General features: G+C 41.2%; 1 protein-coding gene across 5 annotated transcripts in view; it reads left to right on the forward strand.

Moving 5' to 3' along the window:
• Positions 1-26,069, forward strand: part of LOC116318343 (membrane-associated guanylate kinase, WW and PDZ domain-containing protein 2-like) — a 90,307-nt gene that overhangs the window by 5,018 nt on the left and 59,220 nt on the right. For all 5 annotated transcript variants that reach the window (XM_039615644.1, XM_039615645.1, XM_039615646.1 and 2 more), the window contains exon 2: positions 20,054-20,170. In XM_039615644.1, coding sequence (XP_039471578.1) covers positions 20,054-20,170 — 117 coding nt within the window. The remainder of the gene's footprint in view (positions 1-20,053; positions 20,171-26,069) is intronic.

The raw sequence follows: 26,069 nt of genomic DNA on the forward strand, positions 1-26,069 counted from the left end.
GGAAATATCTTTATTTATCAAAAAAGGGATATTTTCAGGTTTTAAAGCTGTGTGCAGACAGGGAGGTAGGCAAACCTTCGATATGGTGGGTGTACTGGAATTTAGACTTTCCTTGAATAAATGAAGTGCGTAACAAATATTTTATTATAACCCTAAAATCTTTTATAATAGTATGTTTGTTTTTTTTGTAGCGTTATCCGTTTCTCCACAAACAAATGCAATAGGCTATTAAGCTATTAAGGTTGTTGTTGTATGCGCTAAGCTTCTTAAGCATGCTTTCCAGTTTATTTCAGAGCAGAAAAAACACACATTTTAATATTTTCATGAGTCTTTTCTGATGTCTTATTGCATTTTTTTTTTTTTAAAAGGCTCTAAAAAAGATATATTGATCCAAACACAGCACGTAGGAGAAATTGGAAAGCTTGACAGGCTTTCCAGGATGGTTATGGTTGCTAAGCTCAGACTGAATAATCACTCTTTGGAGGCGTCGATGGTCACAAAGCACAAATCCTCAAAGCTACTGTCCAAGCAAGGCCATTTAAAACTGCTTATATAAAAAAACAAAATAGAAAATACAGCCACAGCAGTGTTGCAACACAAAAAAGCTTAATGGCTGTTCAGTTAGCTTTTAATCTCTCTAAAATCTACACATCATTTTCTGATGTTGTCAAGTTTTCTGACTTGGCTGTCCAAGTGCTGCCAGTCCTCTTAATGATGTACAGTACAGTACTGGGGGACAGATGGAGCAGAGGGAGAGAAGGGGACCTTCTTCTGCTCTCATGTCGCTTTGTTGATGAGAAGCTTGAAGAATCAGTGCATAACATCCTGTCTGCTCCGTTGGTATTAATAACTCACCAAGAGATGAGTTCTGTCAGAGGCGGAGGATGATTTTATTGAGGCTAGAAGCTGTTGGAGCTCAGCTTGGAGGATCAAACCCGAGCTCAGCCAGCCAATGACCAAATATCTAACTGGTCCAGTTAAGTGAATTAGGTCAATGTAATTCTCCTCAGCGTGGACACGCTGCATGGGACTGCACTGGGACTGTGCTGCAGCGTGTGTTTGTGAGGTGCAGATAGAAGCGGTGTCTTTGTGTGAAAGACGTGACTGAAAGGAGGTTTTTGTCAAGTGATTTTCCCTAAATGTCATTCGAGTCATGATGTGATCAGAGTTTTTAAGAACCGTGACGCCAGTTCTCCCGCCGTTCAGTTATTCTAATGTCAGGACGTGACTGGTTATGATGCCAGTTTTAGCATTTTTGCAGAATCTGTGACAGCACAGAGCTTTTAGTGATGGATCGATGTGGCAATGCGACCATATGATGCTGTGTGAGGCTGCATTTCATACTGGCTGAGAAAAACATCAAATTCTTATGGTTATTCAGGATGAGTGTGTCTGCGTGCTGAGAGGGGGGGTTGTGTGAAATATGCTGAGAAAGGAATTAAGTGCGAGTATGTAAAATGTATGCATGCACATATTCATTATGGGAACAATAGAAAGTTGTCTTTGCATGCAAGATTTCAGCAATGAATCATCTCTTTTGATGTAATAACGTGGACACAAAAATGATAAAAATACAAAGACGAAGCTGATTTGGGGGGATATTTGCTCTGATGGTTGTTTTCCTTGTTTGTTTTGTTTATATGACATATTACTTTTTATGATGTTCATTGTTTATTTTACACTGAACTCTGAAAATTGGTTTTAAAAGCATGGCTGTATAAATAAATCTTAATTTGTGGGTATTTATGTTTTACACCTTACACCTCTGGCCACCTAGTGGAGCTTCTTTATCTTGTGACAACCGCAGTGAAAGTAATGTAATCAGGCTGAGGTGATTCTGCTTCGTAAGAGAAAAATGTTGTGCCTGTGTGAGAATATTTTTTTCCTTTTTGGTCTTTTACTGAATCAGCAACACGCTGCAAAATCCTCAGTAGAAGTAAAAGTTATGAATTACAAATATTGCCTAAATGCAAGTTTATTAGGATACGAAACCTACAAAACCTAATAATACAATAAAATATTCTGCTGATTGAATGTACATTATTGTGCAAAGCTTCTGAATACTCCCTCATTTCTTTATATTTTGCTTCCAAGGAGACAGACTTTCTTCTATATTCTCTAAAGAGGCCCTGAGCAATACTTCTCCAGGTTTTCTCAGTGTCTTTCAAAGTTTTTGAATATTGGCTCCTTTTTCACTCATTTTCAGTACAGTCCTTGTATCTGGCCATTTTCAGAGAATGTTTTATGTTTTTTCTGCCATTTAGGGTACGTAACACTGACCTATGAATCGTTCAAGCATAAAAAAGGCACCAAAATCACAGGAAAAAACAGTGTTGTGTCCGTATATAACAGACAACTTAAATTATATATTTATTAATAGCAGCCTGTGACAAAAATGCATAATTTGTTCCCATTCCTTTAGTTGAATCTATGAAGAATGACAAAAAGAAACCTTGGCATATTTTGCACGGTGTGCAGTGCATTTTTAAAGAATTTAAGGAAATTGGACAAGTGGAGGACAAAAGAAGAAGTGGAAGGGCTAAAATCTATCTATAGCAGAAGAACAGCATCCGAATGTCATGTCCTTAAGAAATGTAGGAAAAAAAACCCCAGCAGGCCTGACACAGGATCTGAGAGATACATCTGAATCTTTGGTTGATCGATCTACTAGCAAAGCCTTATCAGAAAAGATGTCAAGATGCCATTTTTATGCCATTCACAAGGAACTGGGCTGAAAATCACTGGTATCAGATCTCTTTTGTTAGAGAATCTAAACAATTTTACACTTTGGCTTCTCATTGTCATCAGTATATACCGAGAAAGTCAGGAGAGTAGTACAACAGTGAGTGTTTACAGCCATCTGCAAAACATGATGAAGGCTCTGCCATGTTTTGGGGCTGTAGTGTTGGCGGTAGTGTTGGAGAGTGTTTGAGAGGTCAAAATTGATGGATTTATGAATGAAGAAAAGTGCCATCAGATCTTGATCCACCATGCAGTACCATTTGGAAAGCTTCTGATTGGCAACAGCTTCAGTTTTCAGCATGACAGTGACCCCAAACACACTGCCAGTGCAGTAAAAGCACACCTGGATAGACAAACACACAATACGACACTGTCGATCATGGATTGGCCTCCCCAGAGCCCAAACTTCAACATTATTTAGGGGGATCATCTTGACAGAAAACTGAACAAAAGGCAGCCAACATCCTAAGAAGAGCTTTGAATGTCATTCAGGAAGCCTGGAGAAACATTCCTTAAGACTACTTAAAAAAATTAAAAGAAAACTTGCCTGAGAGAGTTCAGGCAGTGTTGAAGAAGAAAGGTGATCAAACTCACTGTTGACTTTCATGGTCATTTGTACTGTAATAAAATACAATAAATGCTTCCCTCCAAAAGATAAAGACAAGAGGGGTGGCTCAAGACTTTTGCACAACACTGGATACTATATTGGGATATCTTCAATTTAATTCAATTCAATTTTATTCATAAGTAGCGCTAAGAAACCTCCTGGTTCTGCTGTGACTGGTTGGGGGTGATGGGATGATATCTGACATGATTAATATTACTAATTATTTATTTATGTATTATTAAACCTTCATGTTGTTTAATCCTGGTCTTCTCAGACCTTTTTCCCCAGGGAAGAAAATTATCCAAGGAATGCTTGATAATCCCTGAACTGAATAATCTCACTACTATTCACTTGCTTTCTAAAACCATCCAATCTGAAGGTTTAAGATACATGTGTTGATAACATGGGCAGGAATAAAATACACAATATGGTACTTTTGTTGGTGTAAATATACACTTTGCACTTGTATTTTTGCACTTTTTGACTTACAGCGCAACTTTACAATTTATGGCAAATGATTTTGGCGGGCGCTTGTCTATGTGTGTCTGATCCATATTGGTAACCACTGGTTTAACCTGTAGGATACAATCCATATCTTTTCCTTATGAAGTTTTAGTTGCCTCTTAAATTATTTTTGTGGTCTAAAAAGTACACAGAAATACAAAGTGGCATAAAATGGAAGTCCTCGAGTGTTTACATTTGTATTTACACATGTATAATCACTACACTCTCCTACTGACATTCACATGCAACCCCTGTCACTTTACTCTTTTTCTCCCACTGTCTCAGTCAGCCGGGAGGTCTGAGGGTTTAATGAGGCGAGTGTACAGCTGAGAGACACCACCACCTCTCACCTCCAGAGGTGGAGGCAGACAGCTCATCGCAGCTGCCGCATGTATTTAGAGTCACTCGGTTTGTCTGGCTCTGCGCGCACAATACCTCTCTGTGTGTTTTATAAGTCAGCAGGTCTGCTTTGAAAATGATATCTGCTGTATTTAGAAAACCTTCTCAGGGAGTCAGGACTGTGGTGAAACAACAGCTTCCCTCCTACTTTCACTGAATCATATCTTATTCAGTCAGGCATGGCAGCACAGAAGGCAGCGCATGGTTTTCATTCATTGACATAGTGTGTATTAGCCAGCAGCGCTAATCTGATAGCTTCACTGTGGGCTTCAGATCTGAATGAGAAGGATTATAAAAGCTGGCGTCAGGAGCTGCTCCGGCTGCTGCACTGAAACTGGTGGATGGCTACCAACAATGGCGGGTGATTTTCTGACTTTCTAAAGAGGCTCACTTTCATTCCCGAGTTGAATAGTTTGAAGTGGAGCCAACTCATACGCAGAGTACTGTGACACGCGTCATGCACTATATATATAATATGTGTATACGTGTTAAAGCCTGTTTTTCATAACCACACCTCAGCTGTTTTGAAAACCCTCTAATTTTTCTGCTCTGCATCGGTTTATGCACATGATCATGAGTTCATTTCACTGTTGTACCTCCATACAATAAATGAATGGGGGAAAAATCCTTTTGTATAAGACTGCTCTGCTTAAATATGAATTTAAATTCCACTGCTGACTCAATCGTGCTCATTGCAGCAGCAGGCAGCTTCCTGTTCTACTGGAAGAAATCTCGGCTGACGTGTTAAAGTGCTTCATTTACATTCTGGATCGTTTCATAACTGTAGCTAATGCTTCCTGCCAGTAGAGGACAGCAGCTGTCTAATCAGTTTTCAAAGGAGCAGCTCTCTATCTGCTCTGACATTCTCACAGGAAGTCTAGTTCACATCATGATAAAGTTTAATAGTAGCAGACTGAACTCCACTGAGTTCAAAAGTGTTGCATTCAGTAGTTGTACTGAAGCAACTCTGCTGTTTGAGATGAATGTGCAAGTTTCTGTGTATAGAGACGAGCCTGTCACTGACTAATTCAATATAGAGAGCATCAAAGATAGCTAGAACTGTAAGTTGTGTCTTTTAAATTGTAAAAAAAGGACCAAAATCATGTTCTTATGAGCTACAGCGACACAAGTTTCCAACCTGAACTTATTTAGTCTTCTAGTTACTAAAGTTAAATCCTTCTCTGAGCTGAGGGGCCAAGATCCGATCAAACTCATGCAGTGCTGTAAAAAAATATTTGCCCTCTTCTTAAGTTCTTTGCTTTTGCATATTTGCATCTCCACTATAGCTCACCTTATTCCAGCTTTAATAACATGGTTTGGGTCTGCAGTAACTTTTCATGGGTTCTTTGGTTGCCTGTCTTCACTGGTTTCCATTATTTCCTTCTGATATCTGAAAAATGCCACTAGACACAAACCTTTTCCCAGAAGAGACGTTCTTTTGGTTACCCTGAATGATCCACAACACCCAGCAGAGACAGGCATCGGTCTCTTTGTGGAGGATTTTCAAGGAAAATTGAAAACGGTTCACATTAAATTCACTGAAGCAGAAACCTAGCCTGCTAAAAAAAAAAAAATTCTAATAATATCTATTGTGACAGGGCTGAAACCTTATTTGAGAAGATCTTTAAGAACAACTCAAACCTTGGCAAAAAAAAATACCTTGGATGACTCAACCTGTCAGTCCTTTACTTTGTTATGCGCTTTGTCATTTTCTAATTTTGACTCTTAAAATTGTGCTTATGGGAGAGACTAACAAGGATGCTTCTGCCTTCACATGCATATAATCTTAAGTGACATCTCATTGTTAATCCATAGGGTTTAATACGATGCCAGCTCAACCTTTGCAGCTATGAGAGCTTCAACTCTTCTGGGAAGGCTTTCCACAAGGTTTAGGTGTTTTTATAGGATTTTTTTGACAATTCCTCCAGAAGAGTATTTGTGAGGTTTGGATGTGAAGGCCCAGCTCACAGTCTCTGCTCTAATTCATCCCAAAGGTGTTCTGTTGTGTTGAAGCCAGTCAAGTTCTTCCACACTAAACTCACTCATCCATGTCTTTATGGACTTTGCTTTGTGCACCAGTGAGGAGTCATGTTGGAGCCATCCCCGAAACCTTCCCACGAAGTTGGGAGCATGAAATTGTTCGGAATGTCTCGGTGTGCTAAGCATTAAGAGTTCCTTTCACTGGAACTAAGGGGCTGAGCCCATCTCCTTAAATATAACCCCACACCATGATTCCCCTTCCACCAAACTTTACACTTGGGACAATGCAGTCACAAACCCAGATGATCAGATTGCCAGGCTGAAAAGCATGACTTGTCACTCCAGAGACAAGTGATCCTTTGCATCACTGGATCCAATGCTTTGCATTGGTGCTTGGTGATGTAAGGCTTGGATGCAGCTGCTCAGTCACTGAAACCCATTCCATGAAGCTCTCCACACACTGATCTTGAGCTCATCTGAAGGCCACATGAAGTTTGGAGGTTTGTAGCAACTGACTCTGCAGAAAGTAGTCGACCTCTGAACACAAAGCCCGTTAGCATCTGCTGATCCTGCTTATTGATTTTATTCACCTGTACATGGAAGTGATTGGAACACCTGAATTCAATGATCTGGATGAGTGAGTGAGTACCTTTGTCAATATAGTGTATGTTGGTCTCCTTTAACATTAGTATTGACAAATGTTCAGTGTAGCCTGGTCAGACCAAGATATTAAGTGTATTATGCTTAGCTGTTTACTGCTTCAATTGTGGAAATTATTAAACTTCTGGACTTTTACTGCCGATAATTTGGAGTTGATCCTAACGAAATGGTAATCACCTTGATGATGAGTAAGTGGAGCATGCCTGAGCTTAAAAGTATTTTCCACCTGACTTGTTAGGGTGAGAGTTATGGCCATTTCTTGCAGACTTTATGAGCATGGTGTCTATTACATTCTTGTTCATTTTAGTTCATCCTTGCAAGCTGTAATGGAGAAAAGAAAGGAGCAATCAGGTCAGTACAGTGGAGTTGAATTCAATTCCTTTTAGTTTGGATTTAGCAGCATGAAGGGCCCCTTAATCACTACAGACAGGGTTTATTAGACTATCAGACCATAGCAGCCAAGTGATGCATTGGAGAGCAGAATCATTATGATGCTCAGAAGGTGGCCTTCTCTCAGCCACAGTCGCAATTATTAATTTTTTGTATTGACAGGGAACACACCCATGCTGGTTTTAACCCCTCAGGGAATCGACTGCTGCACCCCCAAACTGATGAGTTTCTTATTACTCTCCACTGCCTCTGGGCTTTCTTCATACCTCACTCTCTCTGTGTTTTCTACCCATTATTGTTACTCAACTTTCCCACATCTGCGAACCAGCGGATGAAGCATTTGAGCCGTGCACATTTTACCCCGTTTTTGTCTTTTAATTGGTCTTTCTTTGCTTTCCATTAAGAAGCATGCTGCTTGTTTCCGACTGAGTCTTTGGAGCGCTGCTTGAATACAATGAGGAGTGATGGGAGAAAGAATGCAGTACAACTCTAACAGAGTTTTTTATAGTATGTGAATCCAATTGCCATAATTACCACAATTTGATAGATGTGTATCTGTGGAGTTGTATTAGCTCAGGCTTGCCAAGCAAAGAACTGTGAGGATATATTGTGTATTAATGTGTCCACCAAAGAGCTACAGGTGGGTTTGCTGCACCTTTTAAGTGTTGACCGCTATGCCTTCTGTCCTTATGCAGATAATAAACGCCAGCACAAATAGATAAACGAGCCTTCGGGCATATGCTTTTTGATTGAAGAACAAGCTAGATTTGGTTTTACCTGCAAGCCAAATATCGATAGGTCTTCTCATCTATTTGAAACATGGTTTCATGCCATAATTTTCAACACAATGCAGAGTGGAGGGGCTGTTTGAGCTAACCGCTAACAGTGAGGTGTAACTGAGCATGGCTACATGAGGAATTAGGAATGGCAATTCCGTTAGCCTACCACTTTTAGTCCTGAAATCTCATTTGTAGTGTGAGCTTGTTTCCCTTTACAGTGACTCAGAGGTTGTGTCTGGCCTTGATTATGGCACCGTAGAGAAAGACATGGAGGAACATCATCATTAAGACTAGTCTGAGGATGGGGGGGGATCAATATTAAGACCTTTAGGAGAGAGGCTCTGTCATTTACTATTAATAATGGGCCCTGCAGCCTGCTGTAATAACGCCATTAGGAGTACTGGAAACTGATGCTTTATCCACAGCTAAATGGCCTTTTTACAATACACCCACATGTGGCGACTATAAATGCATACAGTATCCAGTATAATTCTCACACAAACGCACACACACGCACACACCGTATCATACCCTACCCACCTTTTTCTCACACAGCCCTTCCTGTGCCTAATTGGGAGTGTTAGACAAGAAAAAGTGGGCCAAGTCCGATCTTAGTATTCTTTAACTGGACCACAGGAGATGTGGACGAAGACACTGTGAAAGTAAAATGTCAAATATGACAAGGAGATAAAAAGAGGTAGAAAAACAGAATGATAGAAATGAATGTAAACAGGGCAAGAAAAAAGGTACTGTATGTTCTTTAAAGAGACAGTAAAATACATTTTGGCTGTTTTAAAATAGTGTTCACAATGTAATGGACTTACGTTATATGTAGCAAATGAAAAATATACTGTAAACAGCCCCAAAATAAAAGAGCAATAGTATTACAGTATATAAATATTTGTAGCTTATTACTATACCTTAATTGGTTGTTTCTTTTTTTGAAGTCTGATGTGTGTAGAATTTGTCCTCCTAACCCCTTTTTTCGTATATTATTTGGCTAGGGTCTTATTCTGAAAGGAAACGTAAAAACGGAAATTGACGGTATCAAAAGTAAACAATGTAACTGAAGATCAAAGCTCAACCTTCAGGTCTCTAAAGGTTTGGAAACCATGTATTTGAGTAAACTTCAGTTCCTGCAGTCGAAAGTAACAGAAAGGTAATAGCATGCTGTGGGTGCTAAGCGTGGCCTATGCAGTAGCTGATATTTTACAGGTCAAAGTTTAGGACATTTTGAATGTGATGCAAATAATTAGACTCGTGGTGGCCTTTTTCAGGAATATACAAATGCACTGTAGCAGGTTATGTTATCGCCTTTTCTGCTGTTACTGTCTTTGAAGTTCATTTATCTGCTAAATAAAAGCCAGCATCTTCAGTTTAACCTCACATTTAATGCCGTTCAATTCAAGTTTATTTATATAGTAAAAGCACTTTATATTGTAAGATAAAGACCCTCTATGAGCAAGCTCTTGGTGATAGTGGGAAGGAAAAACAGGAAGAAACCTCTGGCATAACCAGACCAGACAAAAGACACTAAAGATATTTTAATTTTTATGTAACTCTCTGGTTATATAAAAAGTGTAGAAATTAATAGAAAAAAGCATGCTAACTTTTAGGAATTGTGCATAATTATAATCAGCATTAGGTGACTATGTTTAAAAGAGGAATTTGGCCAAAGCACATACCATAGTTTTTTATTTACTCATTTATTTGTTTGTGGGTTGTTAGCATTATCCAATAATTTGGCGAATGCTATTAGCAAACAAACATGAATAACTTAGGTTTGCTGTTAGCCAAACCCAACTTGATAATATATTACATTGTATTAATTAATAAAGAAAACGCTGGGCATGTTGTTTGACTTATGATCTCTATAAATGGAAACCCATACATGGATATTTAGAATCTGTAGGCAAGGAACAAGACTTCTGATACTAGGAGTTTTCTAGTTTCCATATATAGTCTGTAGTATTGACTAGTCAGATTTAAGCAAGCTTTGGCTGCTTTCAGCATGCATGCAGAGCAAAAGACAAAACTCAAGATTTTTCATGTCTTTTAAAAAAGTGTAGTTAGGAACTCTTGGACCAGATATCCCCTGGCCACACGGAAAGCTCCAAAACATTAGCTGTTAGAGTTTAGCTCATTAGATGATAGCTGATGGATTGTCTAGCTTTGATTTTCCTCTTTCATTTTTCAAACATTTTCTTTCTGTTCATGGCGGTTCCTGACTAGAGCTTCATTTGTGCTGTCCCCCTAAAAGACGTTATATGACAACTTTGACTTTACCCTTAATGATAGATTTTGACACCTCGGTTATATGTCAATGAAGATGTAAATTGATGACCATTAGAACACGTTCTGGGTTTTTCCAAGAGTATATGGGAAGCTGTATAGGCAGAGATGACCTTCACTAACCTTTGATGCACATCTGGCCATTTTTGTTCTGTAAGCAGGCCTGAAATATGACAGAAATCGCTCAGGTCAGAAATAAGAAATAAAGGTTACCTATAGCAGGCGTCCAAGGGGGAGTGAGTTAAAAGAAACACCTGCAGTGTTTAATCCGTTTAAGTTGAACTCTGGTTTGGTGCAGTTCACTTATGCAGATGTGAACACAGTAATCACACTCAGGTCCAATTGGAGGTCTCGGTCCAGTTCCAAATGAACTCCAGAGCAGTATGTTTATGGGGTGAACTTAATCTGACCCAGCTTCCAGGTGTACGTTGCAAGTTTAAGCTAAACTCGGGATACCGTAGATATGTTTAAAGGTGTAACACGGGCAACACTAAAGCGGTCGCACCAAAACGTCACGCTAAAAAGAAAGATTCTTTAAAATACAAGGGGGAGCGAGCAAGTCAGATACCCAGGGCACAGAGATGAAGCAGGTCTCATCAGAAACAGTTTATTTCTAGGCCAGGGATCACAAAAACACCCTTGAAAACATACATGGGAAAAATGTTATTGACAGCTAAAACTAGTAAAAATACAATTTTCTACATTTACTAAAATTCCCTGATGTCATGTCCCACAACCATGGATGCATTATGGGTCCACCAGCGGGCCAGAAACTCCTTTGCATGAGTTGGTTCCATGCTAGCCCTGTATTAGGCCGACGGGGAGGAGCCTCCTATTCCCCTCTTGTCCTCTCACTGGGCCGCCCACATCCCAGCCCGGCTTCCATTTCACACTGGAATCCTCCACGCAATGCCACCATGGATCCCCTCGTGTCAGCAACCTGCAAATACACAAATAGGGGCCAGAAAACACGTCCCGGAAGAGACCCTGGCTCATAGCCATGGCAACCCTTTCCCAGCTCAGCTGCACCCAGCATACGACAGTGGGAAAAGCGTTACTCACATATGCCGGCAGAGGTACACCTCTGCCCGGCGGTCGATAACAGGCAGCGTCTCCCACTGTCGCCCTTCACACTGTCCAACTGGGCCGTCGTGTCACGCTGGCCATCTAGCATTCCTCTTCCACTCTGGGCCTCCTTTCTTCAGTACTCTGCTAGCCCTGCTTTTAAAAGGTCTTTACACAGCTGATAGGCCACCTCTGGACACACCCATGCCTCAGCAGGTGGTCCCCATCAGCTAATTTGTCCCATGTGTAGCCAGTCCACAGTGGATTAAAACCATGTCATGTAAAACACTAAAAACCATGCAATAGAAACAGAATAAAACCATGCAAATAACACGACACTCATAAATAAACACTAAAAATCAGAATAAAACGATATACAAGATAAATACAAATTTCCACTGTGTGACAAAGGTCAGTATGAGTTAGTTAGCGACTAGCTGTGGAAGATGTCCAGAGCACAACATATTTATTCTTCAACACAGCCTGAACTCTCTTAGGGAAGCTTTCTTTGCATTTCTTTATGCAGTCTTCAGCAATAGTTCTCCAGGCTTCTTGAAGGACGTTCAAAGCTCTTCTCTGGATGTTGGCTGCCTTTTTTTTACCGTACTCTCTCAAGATGATTCCAATCTGCTTCAATAATGTTGAGGTGTTGGCTCTGGTTACTTGAAAGTCAGAGTCCAAAAAAGGTTTCCAATGATGAACCTTGCATGGTTTTTCTTATAATACTCCTGTGAAGGTGGTGCAAGCTGCAGCGCTCAGCTGCTTGGTCAAAGCTTGGATGAGGAAATGGATTTTCTTTTTTCTCTCTTTTTATTTATGCATGTTTATGAATGTTCGTGTCTCAGAGGTGCAGCTGAATATGCGATGCCTCCTGCCTTACAGTTTTGTACTCCTCTGTAACCTGAATGACCTCTTGTGAGAATAAGGAAGCATTATCGATCACCACGTCTCTTTTTGGGTTTCGTTCTCCATGACAACCTCTCTGGTGCAGCAGCACAAGTTCACCTCAGCTCTCCTTACATTCCTCTGACCATCACAACAGATCTTACCCATTTTACTCAGTGTAGTAGTGTGTGTGTGTGTGTGTGTGTGTGTGTGTGTGTCTTTGCCAGTAGGATTTAATCAGGTGTGGTTTGTCCTTAGCATGAAATACGAGAAATTTCTGTGTTTAAATGTAAACATGTCGCCTTGCATTTGTGTGTGTGTGGATATACAGTAAGAGTCCGAGTGTGCATGCAGGTGTGAGCTCCTGAAGCATAACTGTAGGGTTGTTTGCAGTTAAGAGTTTAGCAGTTAAACTTTATGAGGAGAGAAGCTCAGAGAATCAATGTGGCAGGACTGTGCCTGCCTCCTCTCTCAGCCTCCCAGGAAAGTGGGCATGTCGGGTCTAATTATGCCTTCCCAAATCAAACAAAATGGCTCCCATTGGTGTCTGCATCAATATGCTCCCTTCTCCAAGCTCATATTCATACAAACAGTGCAACACGTTAGCTATGCCATGAAAACAAAAGTGGTGCTCAGCAATTTGTGTTGTGCATAACAAAGTCTGAATAAAAATCTTTTTATTGTCTGGCAATTTCTTTAGGCTTTTAAAGAAAATATTTTAATTTCAGCATGCTGATATTTAATTGGTCCTTACTCACACTATAAGCTTAGACCTGAAACAATTAGTTGATTAACAAAAATTGCTGCTTTTATAATCAGTTTATAATTAATTTTTAAGCAAAAATGCCAATAAAAAAATAATTTTTTTAAGCTTTATTCACAGAAGGCTTTGGACTTTAGATTGAACACATGTTGACATTAACAATAAGCAATCTTTGATTTAGTGAGGTGATGATTGGTGTTTAAAAAAATGATCGCAAAAACAGCATGAAGTTATGCTGTTTTTTTGGGGGGGTGGGGGTGGGGTGGTACATCTAGGATATGCAACACAAACTCTGTGGCACACAAACAGATTTGTACATACATTTGATTTATAAACAGTTTATAGATTTTAAAGACTAGACATCTAGGAATAATAACACCAGGACCTACGTAGACCGGTCGGATAAGGTCGAATAAACATTTACAACCCAGCTCTGAATGTGACAGAATATAAAACGATACCCTGTTTTATGGCCAAGTATGGGTACACATACTATGAATTGTACTTGTTTTGTCTTCGCACTCACTGTAAACAGAACAGAGAGTACTGATAATACCATGTATGGCTTATTCATGTGTGCAGTGTTGCAGAGTGCAAAGACTTTGGAATAAATTATGCAATAAAGAAATGATGGGTAACTGTTGCCATGTATGGGAAGTTGACAGTGGGTATAACTATATATATATATTACATGTATTACATAACTGTTTACTACTATATTAGTATATAGTTATGTAATGTTAATTTTAGTGGGTGTATACACATGAACCAGTCTTTTTTTCATAATTACATTAATACATTAATGTAGGGATGCATCTTCTGCAGCATTATAAGGGACACACACAATAATACATCATAGTAATGATTAAACTGTGTTTAATCTGAAATTCTGAGCAAACCTGAAGCTACCTGAATAGTTCAACTTGAACTTGAGGCATTAATATATTAGTTAGTTAGCTTATGCCAAGTAAGTCCACATCTCTTTAAAAAGCATTTAGCAAAAAGAGGCATTGTTCATGCAAAATATCAGATTTACGTCCAGCTATGAAACAGAGTAATCTCTGTGACCTGTGGTACGCTCTACGTTACAGCATGAGGTAAATCTGAGTCTTTTTCTGGTTTGACTAAAGAACATCTGCCTTCTGATTTTTCTGTAAGCATGTGGTTTGCATACTTCACTAAAAAGTAGCTGTTGCCTGGAGGAAGACGGCTTATAAAAATTAATAAATGTTGTTTAAGTGTGACCTTAAGGTGCTGAGGGAATCAAGGGCAGGGTTTGCAGTTCATCTATAAGCGAAGTTGCAGAAGTTGTATTGCTCTCAGTCCCAGAAAGTCGGAAAGACGAACACACAGAAAGGTGATTTTTGCTTTGTTTTTTTTTAGTAACTAAGAAAATGGAGATTGGATGGACATTTTGACTAGTGTTGAAAAACACGACTAAGTGTATATATTCAGTGACATCTGGGAACTGATTGTGTGTGTACAGTTTAAGACATTAGGTAACAAATGAGCTAAGCTATATATAATTAGGAAAATCTTACTTATGAATAAATTGCACTTTTAAAGATTTTAGACCGTGAGAGAAAATGTTCCATCTCACAAGGTTTTCTATCAGGAAAAATTTGACCTTCCTCAAAGAGAGACTAAAAACCTCAGCAGCTGTCCGTAGCACTGGTGAGGTGATGTCAGGCGTCCTTGTTTCCGTGAACTGCTGGAATTGAAATCACAACGAGCCCGTGGCCTCTGGAATTGGTTGTTCCAATGTTTTTACGTCAGTAATTAGTGGAGGAACAGGACCTTAGTTTTTGCTGTAGCCTGCTGAGCGTTTATTGATCCCCAATTAAATCTTTTTAAGCTTTCATCATATATAAACAACGGCATAAATCACTACAAATGAAATACTGCTACTACAGAGGTTGGTACAAGTTTAATAAATCTTTAATGTCAGTGAAGGTAGCTCAATTAACTGTTGTTCCAACTTGGAAATGAGATGAGCAGAGGATATACATTCTTCAATATAAAATATTGGTGAAATAACAGGAAGTGATTTTTTTTTTTTTAATTTGGAGGCTTGGGGAGAGCACATTCAACAGCATGCTAAGGTGTAGACTGATATACTTTTAGATCTTTATATGTGTGGACACTCATACAACAGTTAATATTTTAGCTGTGTACTAAGAAATTCACGTTATAGTCACACGATGAATAGACTAAAGAAAAATGATGCAACAACTATCGAGCCATTATAGTTATTTATAGTCCCAAGCCTCTGTACTCGGGGCCTCGCGTGTTATCACGCAGGCTATCATGACAGGTAAACGGTTTAGAGCTGTTTCCAAGTATGTTGTGTACATTTGGTATCACTGCGCTCAAAGGAGCTGTCAGTACAAATGAAAAAAGGCCATCCAAAAACAAAGAAAATCTTCAAAGGGATAACAGAAATATTAGGAAGGGCAAAATCAACAGTTTTGATACACGAACGCTTGTGAGCTTAGAAACATGGGGAAAAACGCTTGAACTTAAAGTAAAGAGCATTGTGAGTGGTCATAATCATTACAGGAAACTTGGTGTTATAAGAACAGGCAGCCAATTTAGGAACACTCCATGAGGAAGACTTATAATTATCCAAATCTATGATGAAGACTTCACAAAAATAAATACAGAGGGATCACCACAAGATGCAAACGTGTTCAAAGAAGAAAAAGATAAGATTAGAAATTGCCCCCCCCAAAAAAAGCCAGTAAGATAACTGTGGAGAAGAAAGTGTGGAGAAGGCTTTGACAGGTTCTGAAGCATACTACATTTAAAAAAGTACAGCAGAGGCAGTATGATGCAATATGATGCATGGATCAACATCGCTTCTTTGGCGCTGGGTCACGACTCACGAGTACATTTTTTGAAGTGAACAGAGTGTCACTTTGTGCAAAGATTCAGGCAAATGCAGCAAACTTCACTGCAGGACACTTGAGAGTACAGAAAGGCAATGACCTGAAACATAATGTGAATGCAGCTCAGGAGTTTTTGAAGGTCTGAAAGTGGAATATTCTGCAGTGACCAGGTCAGTGACCCGATCTCAACCTGATCTTGCTGCATTTCACTTGCTTAAAAAAAAGAAAAAAGATCCACAAACACCTAAAGACAGCTGCAGCAGTGACCTGGCAAACCCATTTTTTTGCTGCTGTCCGTGGATTACAGACATCAGATAGTCAAGTTTGAACATTTCTGCTTTTATTTATTATGATGTAAAACTTTCAAGTTACATTTTAGACCCTGAAAATAGGTGACTTTGTCTACCGGAGGTTTCTTCCTGTTAAAAGGGAGTTTTTCCTTCCCACTTCCTTAATAGGGGGTCATCTGATTGTTTAGACCCTCTTTACCTTACAATATTAAGTACCTTGAGGTGACTGCTGTTGTGATGTGGCGCTATATAAATCAAATTAAATTGAATTAATGTTACAAACTGTCTTCCTGGTTCAGTATTTTGACAGTTGCATAGTCCTCTTGTTGTCAGATTTGATTGCATATTCATATCCTTAACGTATAGCTGTTGACAGATTTGTTTACATTTTTAAAATGCATTTGCAGTGGCAGCCTTGCTTTGATCAGTGAAGACTTGTATTGTAGGACGGAACATTTGATGGTCTTTCATTTGAACACAGATATGTGAGGGTGGTGTTTTTTTCATGTGCAGACATTGATTTAGACATGTAGAATTAGAAATATTGACGTTTAAATACTGAACGAGCTCTCTAATTTGGGTGTGTGAGGTAAATCAACAGCTGTGCGGACAGATCTGGTTCTTTTGTGTTGCTAGGCAACAAAGACATTAGATTATCTGATGTATGTGGCCAACTATCTATACGTCTCGGTGTGTAAAACTGAATTCTGCACGACTTTCAAGGTTTCTTTAGTAAAACGTGAAGCTGTCTGCATGGTTAAACATGCAGCTGATTCTGTGGACCCAAGTAGCTTGCTAAACACTCAGCTGGAGCCATTTAGCTCACCCAGCAGTAGCAGAAGAGACACGTTTTAACGAGATATTGAGCACAGAAATTAAGCAGACAAGCCCTTGTGGAATATTTAAGGGCACTAGTGATTATGAATAAAATGGACAGTAAATTTAGTGCTCTGTATGGTAAACTGGAAGTAATTTCGGACTCATCTAATCACATAATGAGGCGAAGGCTGCTGTGGTGGAGGTAGTGCCAGCAGCTCCACCAGTAACGGCAGATGTGGGCAGCAGGGAGGAATTCGTTTAAATGAACCTTTGTGTTTAAATGTGTGTGCATGATTTTTGGGATCATGTAAAAGAGAGTCGATGGGCAGTGCGGGTCTGTGTAGTCCTGCGCTGATTACTGTCTGCCTTGATTGATGGTGTTGATTGATTGTGCCGTCGTCCTTTTTACCCCGCTTTCATGCTGCAGTTTTTGGAAATCTATAAAAACTGCGCTTCCCAGAATTATTTTCTGCTTTGTTGAAGCAGTCAGGCACCAAACGAGTTGACTGTGATGTTTACAGCATCAAGTTTAACTCTGAGTCTGGTAAATTTGTTCTGTTTGAACAGTCACACCAATAAAGCTTCTTCAAATACACCCCTCCTCCACAGTCAGCTGTGCCCCGAGCCGAGTGCTCATATCACGAGCGTGTGTTTCTATGTTGGTGTTTGTTTACGTCTCGTGTTTTGACCAAACCTTGCTCAAGACGGCGCTCAAGGCATCTTCTGCAGCTGTGAGCTCATCAGCCCTACGTGTGCGGATGAGTGAGTGTAACCTCACTGTGACATATGCTGCTGCTGCTGTGCATCACAGTATTTCTCTCTAGTCTAGGCTACTTTGACACAAGGTCAAACAGGGAGAGCATCTGGTGGACGGGAGATGGAGAATATTTGAGGAACGCCACGGAGCATCTGGGTGTGCTCATACACAGAAAAAAATACCGACACACACTCTACAAATGCTTTCACATGCATAAACATTTATCTGATACTACCACTTACTGTCTCTCTCAGTTTTAGACACACACACACACACACACACACACACACACACACACACACACACACAAAAACACACACCAGTGCAGTAATAGCAGCAGCAGATAGGGGCTGCTGCAGGACTGTGGAAGTCATCCGGCCAATCCGCTGGTAGGTTTTTGTGGAGCCCGGCTTCACACTGGTACATCTTCTCCTCTTTTTTTCCTCCCGACGGTCGTCGTCTCTCGCCATCTATCCGTGTCATTTTACATCTCCCATCCCCCCCGTCCTCATCTTCTTCCCTGGGATTAAAATTGGCTGCAGCTGGTTACTGCTGTGTGCTGGAGCAGCGGTGGAGAAGCAGAGGCAGGAGGCGAGAGAGTGTGGTTTCACCAAGGCGGCAGAAGATGTGCGGTGGATGGTTGCAAGGCTAGAGGACGCCTGGGAGGACAGGCTGTCTGTGGATATATACCTGTAGAGAAAGAACCGCTTATATCAACATCTGGGCCAGGTACTGATGAGGTGCCCGGCTCTTTCTCTTGGATGTCTTTCTCTCTCTGAGCATGTATCGGTGTGTATGTAGAGATATATGTATGCTGGTGTCTGTGCATGTCAGAGATATGGCCTATGCATGAATGCATAGCTGCGTGACATCATGGTAAACCCATCTAGAACAATCACTGTCTAGTAGTAATGCCAATCAAGATTTCATCCTGTCTTCCATCTATTCCTTTGTTTTCCTCTCCTCTCCTCATTTCCCCTCCTTTCCTATCCTCTCCTCCTCTCTCCTCTCCTCTCACCTCGCTCTTTTCTATTTGTGAAGCATTTCATGGTGCTTCGTGGCCTTGCTAAAATGGTGTCAGTTTACATAAGATGTTAGACTAAAAGGGTTGATCATTTGAGAATTACAGTGTCACCTGTGTCAGCGCCATGTATGCATGGTTCCAATGTAAAGAGTTTCCTATGAAAGGCAGACACTGCCTGAATCTTAACTGGTATCCTGAACGCTGTCAACTCCATTTGGCAGGAGGTCACTAGAGTATGCATGAGTGAGGAGGCATTTTTGTCATTTGTAAATGCATGGCATGTAACCTCATCCCTCCTGCTGTCGGATGTGATGGTTTTGCATATCGAATGCTGTGTGGAAAATAAGTTCCCCTCCTCTCATCCTCCTGGGCTTCTTTGGTTTCAGATGAAGGGAGGAGAAACTATTCATGGGCATTATCACACACACGCACACACACACACTATATACCGCATAGATATGTTGGCCTGCTCTTTCGCCTTTTGCCCTTATTTTGTTTGTCATTTACTTTTCTTTGTTTCAGCTCAGTGACATAATGACAAAGAAGAAAGCTCAAACAGCACGTAATCATCAGAGACAGAGAGGGAGAAATGAGGAAGTTTGAGCTTCTGTCCTCTGTAGCCTTTGTCACCCAACCTGCTGACACCGCACATTTAGCCCCAAGGGGATCACTGGTTTACACAATTGCTCTAGTAGCCTTTGCTGTTTTGCTTTGTTGTGAAAATCATTGCAAGCCATTTTTTCTCATGACACTACAAAATTGTATTTTGTCCCCCTCCCCCTTTAACATGCCGTTTTCTCTTTTATTGCTCCTCAAGGAAGTTTTATACTGTTAAAATATTCCTCAGTGTTTCTCTTTGCTAACAGCTGTGACAGTCTGTGCATTCTGTATTGGTGCGCTTCAGCTTTTTGTTGGAAAATATTAAAGAAAATTGCTCAGACTTGAAGATGAAGAGCTTCTGAAGTAACTGATATTCATGCATTGATGCTTTGTGTCATTTTAAACTTTCAGTTTTCCGTAACGGGTTTAAACTTGTGTGTCCTTTTTTGTTTAATAACTGGTGCTTGTTCTTCCACTGCAGTGGAAATCCTTTTGGTGGTTTTTGAAGCAGTCTGACTTGGATCAAGAGAAAAATGTCCTTTGCCAGTTTGTGTGTGTGTTGTCATCAAGCTCTAACCTCTCTCTCGCCCTTGCTCGTTTATGTTTTAGGGGGGGTGGTTGACAAGGATTTGCGGCACTACCTCAACCTGCGCTTCTCCAAGGGCTCAGTGGACCACGACCACCAGCAAATCATCAGAGACAACCTCTACCTCCGCACTGTTCCCTGTGAGTCCACATCACCCTTTATCGCTCCTCTCTTCCACCCTCTGTCCTCCATCACTGCTTCACTCCTCTTCTTTTTCTTTTTTTACTCTTCTTTGATCTCATCCTCTCTGCTGCCTCACTGTATGTCTGTAATTGTCTCTTTCATTCTCTAGCTCCATTTCTTGGATATCATTGTCAACTCTCCTCCACCAGCTAACACACCTTGTCTTTCTCTCCGCTTGCCCTCGAGATGTTACCCTCTTATTTTACACACACACACTCATTCTCTCTGTCTCTCGCCGTCTATCGCTCCTTCTCTTCCCTCAGTCGTCCGGCTGCCGAGCTCTCAGCCTGAGGTTTCCACGGCAACCACCCTCTTGTCTTTAGGCTTGCGTTGTGGTGATGCCCTGCCCCCCCTTTAGCACATGCTAGACATGCACAACAGGATATTTAAATCTCCATCTCTAAATTTCTTTCTGTGTGTGATGCATTTTACACGCTGACCAAATGAGATGTTACATGTGAATGTGTTTTTTGGGGGGTGTTTTTTGGTTCTTTTGTGGTTTTTATTTTTTTCCCCGGCACGTATGCCTTTTGCCTGTTGGGCGGCGATGTCATTGTGTGATTAATATTGAGGGGATGCAGGGCCCAGCAGGATGTTCCTGTGTCAATACAGGCAGCAGCTCATGAATCAGGTCCGATGCTTGAGTCTGCAGACTGCATGCAGCGTGTGGATCAGCTCACTTTGCATGCATGTTTGTTGAAGGGTTTTGCACTCATCTGACATGTTTCATTATCTTCTGTTAATAGGCTAATTCATACTGCAGATTCTGGTACAGACGCATGAGGAAACGGAGCTTGACGTCAGCGATGGTTGTTTTTGTACTGGCTGCTTCTACTATACTAGATGTCCTCTCTGCCGGTGTGTTGAGCTGCTGACACAGAAGTGATTGTTTAATACGGTCCCACAGCTGCACAGTTCCCGAGCCTCTCTCTCTCACTATCACTCTATCACTCTTTTTTTTTCTCCTCTCCTCTTTTTCCCGCCGTCTTCATCTTCTGCTTTCACTCTCTCTCATGTTCCCCCTGCTCCCCTCCCACCCTCCTCTGCCTTTTTGATTTTTTTTGGTCACCACCTCACTTCATCACATTTTCTCTCCCTTTCAATTTTAACTCCAGGCGGCCTCTCCTTCTCCTTCTCCTTCCCTCTGCCTCTCCGTTCTTCTTTCTTTCTCAGACTGTTGGCTGTGTAATAGTGCAGTGAAGGCAGACTGACAGGGTGACGACAGAGGTGGTGTGCACTGGCTAAGCTTCAACACTTCTGCCCTATTGAGGCTGAAGGGCAGCACGTGTCTGTTTTGGTGGTTTTGTCACCACGTTGCAATTATAGTCCCCTTCCAGGGCTTTATGGGAACGGAAAGATGCTCATTCTGCGTGATGTGTGTGAGCAGTAATGACATCCCCATAATTAACTGCCTATCACTTAACAAAGCTGATACAGTGTAATGAAGATTATAGAAATTCCAACTCATAGACCTCCTGCACAGCGGCTTTGAATCATCATATGCTGATTATTTAAATGTCATTAAAATGCAGTTGTAATACTGCAGGAATCCCCCAAATTTATTTTAATGGTGAGCACTTTGTACTACTTACGCTGTCTCATATACACTAATCAGCCACAACGCTGAAACCAGTGACGGGTGAAGTGAATAACATTGGCTTTAATATCAGTGGCAGCTGTCAACGAGCAGGCTGATGAACTATCACTTTGTGAAGTTGGTGCGCTGGAAGCAGGAGAAATGGTCGGGCGTTAGGATCGGAGTGACTTTGAAAGTTTCCAAAGTATGATGGTTAGAGGAGCAGGTCAGAGCACCTCAGTAGGGAGGTGTTGTGTGGTGTTCCCTGTATGCAGGCGTCAGTACCTGCAGAAGTGGTCCAACATAGGACAGGCAGTGAACCGGTGAGAGGGTCATGGGCTCACAAATTGCTGATTGAAGGGCGTCAGAGGGGCACTTCTGTAGCCGGTGCAGCATGCATGCCATGTCCTGAAAGCTGAAGTCCTTACTGCAGCAGCCTCGGTTCGCCTCAGGTCATTTGCTGCGTGACATTCACCCCCTCTCCCCCCTTGCTTTTTACTGTCTTATCAAATTAAGACATATTTCTCCACTATATATCTTTTTTTTTTCAAATAGGGGACTCGGAACACAAAATGTAGAGGGAGCTGTGTGCTTATTCCCATCTTTCCAAGTTGTGATCAGAACCGGACAGCAGGGCAGTTAAGGAAGGTGTTCTGATGGTCTGATGATGTGTTTGAGCACAAGCTGGCAGAGACAGTTTGATGCTCTAGGTAGCGATTTGCTGGGTAATCTTGGGTCCTGTCATTCATGTGGAAGCTTTTGTACCTGCGTAAACGTTTTTTGTTTTGTTTAGTTTTTTTCCTGATGGCAGTGGCCATCTCTTTCAACAGGATAAAGCCACACTGCCGTGCTCCTCAAATCCCTGCTGTAATTTCTGGAGTGCGTTCAACCTTCTGTTGACCTGGCCTTGAGGCCCCTCTCCTCACCTGCGCAGGACTTAAATGACCTGCTGCTTATGTCATAAACCTCAGAGGGTTTTTTTGGAGTTCATGCTTCACCAGAGCTGTTCTGGCAGCCTTCAAGGAGACCTACAAAATATTTGAAAGGTGGTATTAATATTGTGGCTAATCAGTGTATAGTCAACGCACGATTTCCTGGCAGTCTGAGACTCGCATAAGCAGGCGTTGCTCAACCATCAGTGACACAGCATCAGAGGGCCAAAAAACAAGGTTGATGGTCCTGAGTGCTGCACCGCTCGTGCCCTGTGGGCTGTTTGTTGTTGTGGTTTGGAGCGTTATAAAATCAGTGTTTTTTCTCCCTTGTCTGCAGCACTCTGACCACGCTGTCAGTGCCGGTCTGTCAGCTTGACGAGCAGACGCCACTCTGCATCACAACACGCTGTCAAGGACGTGGGAGGAGGTGTGTCTGTCTGTGTGTGCGTGTGTGTTTGCGCGCGTGTGTTCATACAGCTAGAAGACTCACATGCTGACATCAACTACTGCATCCTGTTACATCATTCAGCTCAAGGATTGTCCATTCTTTCAGCAAAAATAATGAATTGAACATACTCGTTTACTCTCGGTCATTAATAACCGTATACAGATGCTGTATTGTGGCCTACAGCCTATTGTGTGTGTGTCTCTGAGTCTTCTGTTTTGTTTGCTTGTGGATTTTTATTTATTTCAGGTTTATTTTGCACATGCGTTCATGCTTCAGCAGGCACACAAATGGTAGCAGGATATGCACTTCAAGGACATGTGCATATTTTTTACTAGGACAGGTGATAACAGTCACTGAAGACTGAAAAAGATTAAAAAATCTAAGTGACACAGTAACTGGTAAAAGTGCAGTAGAAACAATATTGGCAGAAAAGGAGATTTTTGGACGTGAAGGTAGTAAAACTTGAGAAAGGTATCCCACATTTCAGGTTGAACCATTTGATTAGATTGCTGCTGTTTGACAGTCTAACTTCTCAAGCCATTTGAGCTTTTGAAAATTTCCAGCACTATTTTATTTGATTTTGCAGGGCTACATTGACCACTTCAGAGCCTGAGGTCCTGTCAGAGCGCCTGCTGTTAGGAATTTAGAGAAGAGTTTAAAATGGTTTTGCTCTCTGCATATTAGCAAGGTGAGTGCCTCTTTGATACAAGTGCAGATGAGAGCATAAGACAGGGAAAATTTTCTAAAGGAGTGAAAACATCTGGAAAATACAAGAGAAGAGGAAGGAGAGAGGTGGGGGTACAGTAAATTGAGGGAGCGAGGGGGGGTGAAGGTGATGGATGTGGACACGAGCAAAGAGGCTCTGCGAGAAGATGGAAAATGGGGAGAAGAGGTAAAGAGGAGGAGATCAGCAGGGGAGAGAGGGGAGGGGAGAAGGCAGCAGCAGAAGATGGAAAGTGAGAAACAAGAGTCGATGCAAGTGGATGTTAAGAGGATGGAGGGTAGAGATGTGGGGAGAAGGACAGACGTGCAAGGAATGAGGGTAGAGGGAGATATGAGGGAGCCTCGTAAGTAATACCCGGGAGAACCATCTCCTTTCCTCCACTCTACTCAGAGGCATCAGTAAAAGGCTCTATAAATAGCTTAAACAGTGAGCAGCACATTCCTCTACTCAGATAGCCTATAAATACATGCAGCTTCTGTCACTTTACATCCACTGTTCTGGACACATGCTCCCCTGCAGCTTCCGACAGGGAATCCTCCTCAGACTGCAGAGGAGGAGCAGATAAAGATGTTGAGCTGAACAGGGCCAAGATGCTTCAGATGGTGATGGTGATAGGGACGATGGATGTCTGATAATGATCACGGTGATGTGGGAAATTTGTGGAAGATGAAAGACACCTTTTAACCCTAATGCATGCTGCAGATCTTAATACACACTCGTGGTAATGCACACCATTCAGTGTTTGGTCATAGTACACAGGAAGTGATATAGCACATGAAATAAAAATGGAGTAGTGTGCAAAAGAGCCACCACTCATTTCTTTAGATTTTGCTGGGAGGATTGGAAATGGGTGCAGTGATTTAAACATTTTAAGAAACAACAGGGAAATACAGCATATAAGGCAAAACAGCTTTTTTAACAAGCTTAAAAGTCAGTGTTTGGTATGACCATCTGTATTCTCCACCAAAGCCTCTTATAAACTCTCTTAGACAAGATTTTTGTAATTTCATTAAGTAGGAATATTTCTCCAGTCGTCTGTTAAGGATGCTGCTTTAATAATGTTAAGGTCCAGGTTCTGGGAAGGCCATGATGTGTTTTCTATCCAGGTATGGGATCGTTGTCATGATATGGTGGATGCTCCCTCGTGACCTTCCTTCTCATTTTGGTGACAGTTTGACCCCAAATTTTTAAGTATGAATTAATCACTCCATAAGACCTGTTGTAGCTGATTTTTGGTCCAGTTCTTGTTTAATTTAGAATGTCTCAGCATTTTCTCCCTGTTTCTTTGGCCTCCACTTTTCCACTGAGAGCATTTCTGATGAGACTTGAATGAACTGAAGGTGCAGATCTCCCAGGTTCTGTCTGTCCCCCCCATTTCTTAAAGACATGAAGACACTGCCCACTGGCTGTAGTTTCCTCAGATTTTAGGAGGACAAAGTGTACACCATGGTAAGATATGTTTTCATATGTTAAGAGTTACGGTCGCCGGGCCAATAGGTAAAATGAGTTAAATAAGAACTCTAAATGAGCACTCAAAGCATTTTTTTAAAACAACCTCCATTCACCTAATAGCACACACATTCATAAAAGCACTTTTTCTATGCCTAAGTGCCTTCTCTTACATCCACACATGCAGTGACACCACGATGGGGGCGAATCAAGGTTCAGTATCCTGCCCAAGAATTCTTCAACATGTTGACAGGAGGATCCGGGAAGCGAACCACTGACCTTTCGATCAGTAGACAGCCGCTCTACCTCCTGAGGCGCCTGAAAGAAAATCTTTGGAAAGACCTTTATAAAGCCTGGAAAGCTACTCCTCAAGACCATGTTAAAAAATAATTACAAAAACATCTGACCTCTTGGAAGCAAAATATATATATCTAAGCAACTAGGGAGTGAATCAAGACTTTTGCATAGTGCTGTAGTTAAATATAGCTATTTTAAGAAAAGCTGTTTAAAACTACTGCTCTCATTTTGTGTTACGTAGCTCCAGCACTGTCCTTCATTTTACTTTTTTCCCCTTTCTAACTGTTTGCACACTACTGAGTGTATTTGCAGTGAAGGCACTGAAGAAAGCTAGAGTGCTTTAGTGCTAAGAAGAGCTTGGCAACACTTACAAGGATGGTTAAAAATTAAAATCGGTCACCAGTGTGTGTACGACTGGACAGTGTGCGTC

The sequence above is a fragment of the Oreochromis aureus genome, linkage group 7 (assembly GCF_013358895.1).
Source record: "Oreochromis aureus strain Israel breed Guangdong linkage group 7, ZZ_aureus, whole genome shotgun sequence".
Classification (NCBI taxonomy): Eukaryota; Metazoa; Chordata; class Actinopteri; order Cichliformes; family Cichlidae; genus Oreochromis; species Oreochromis aureus.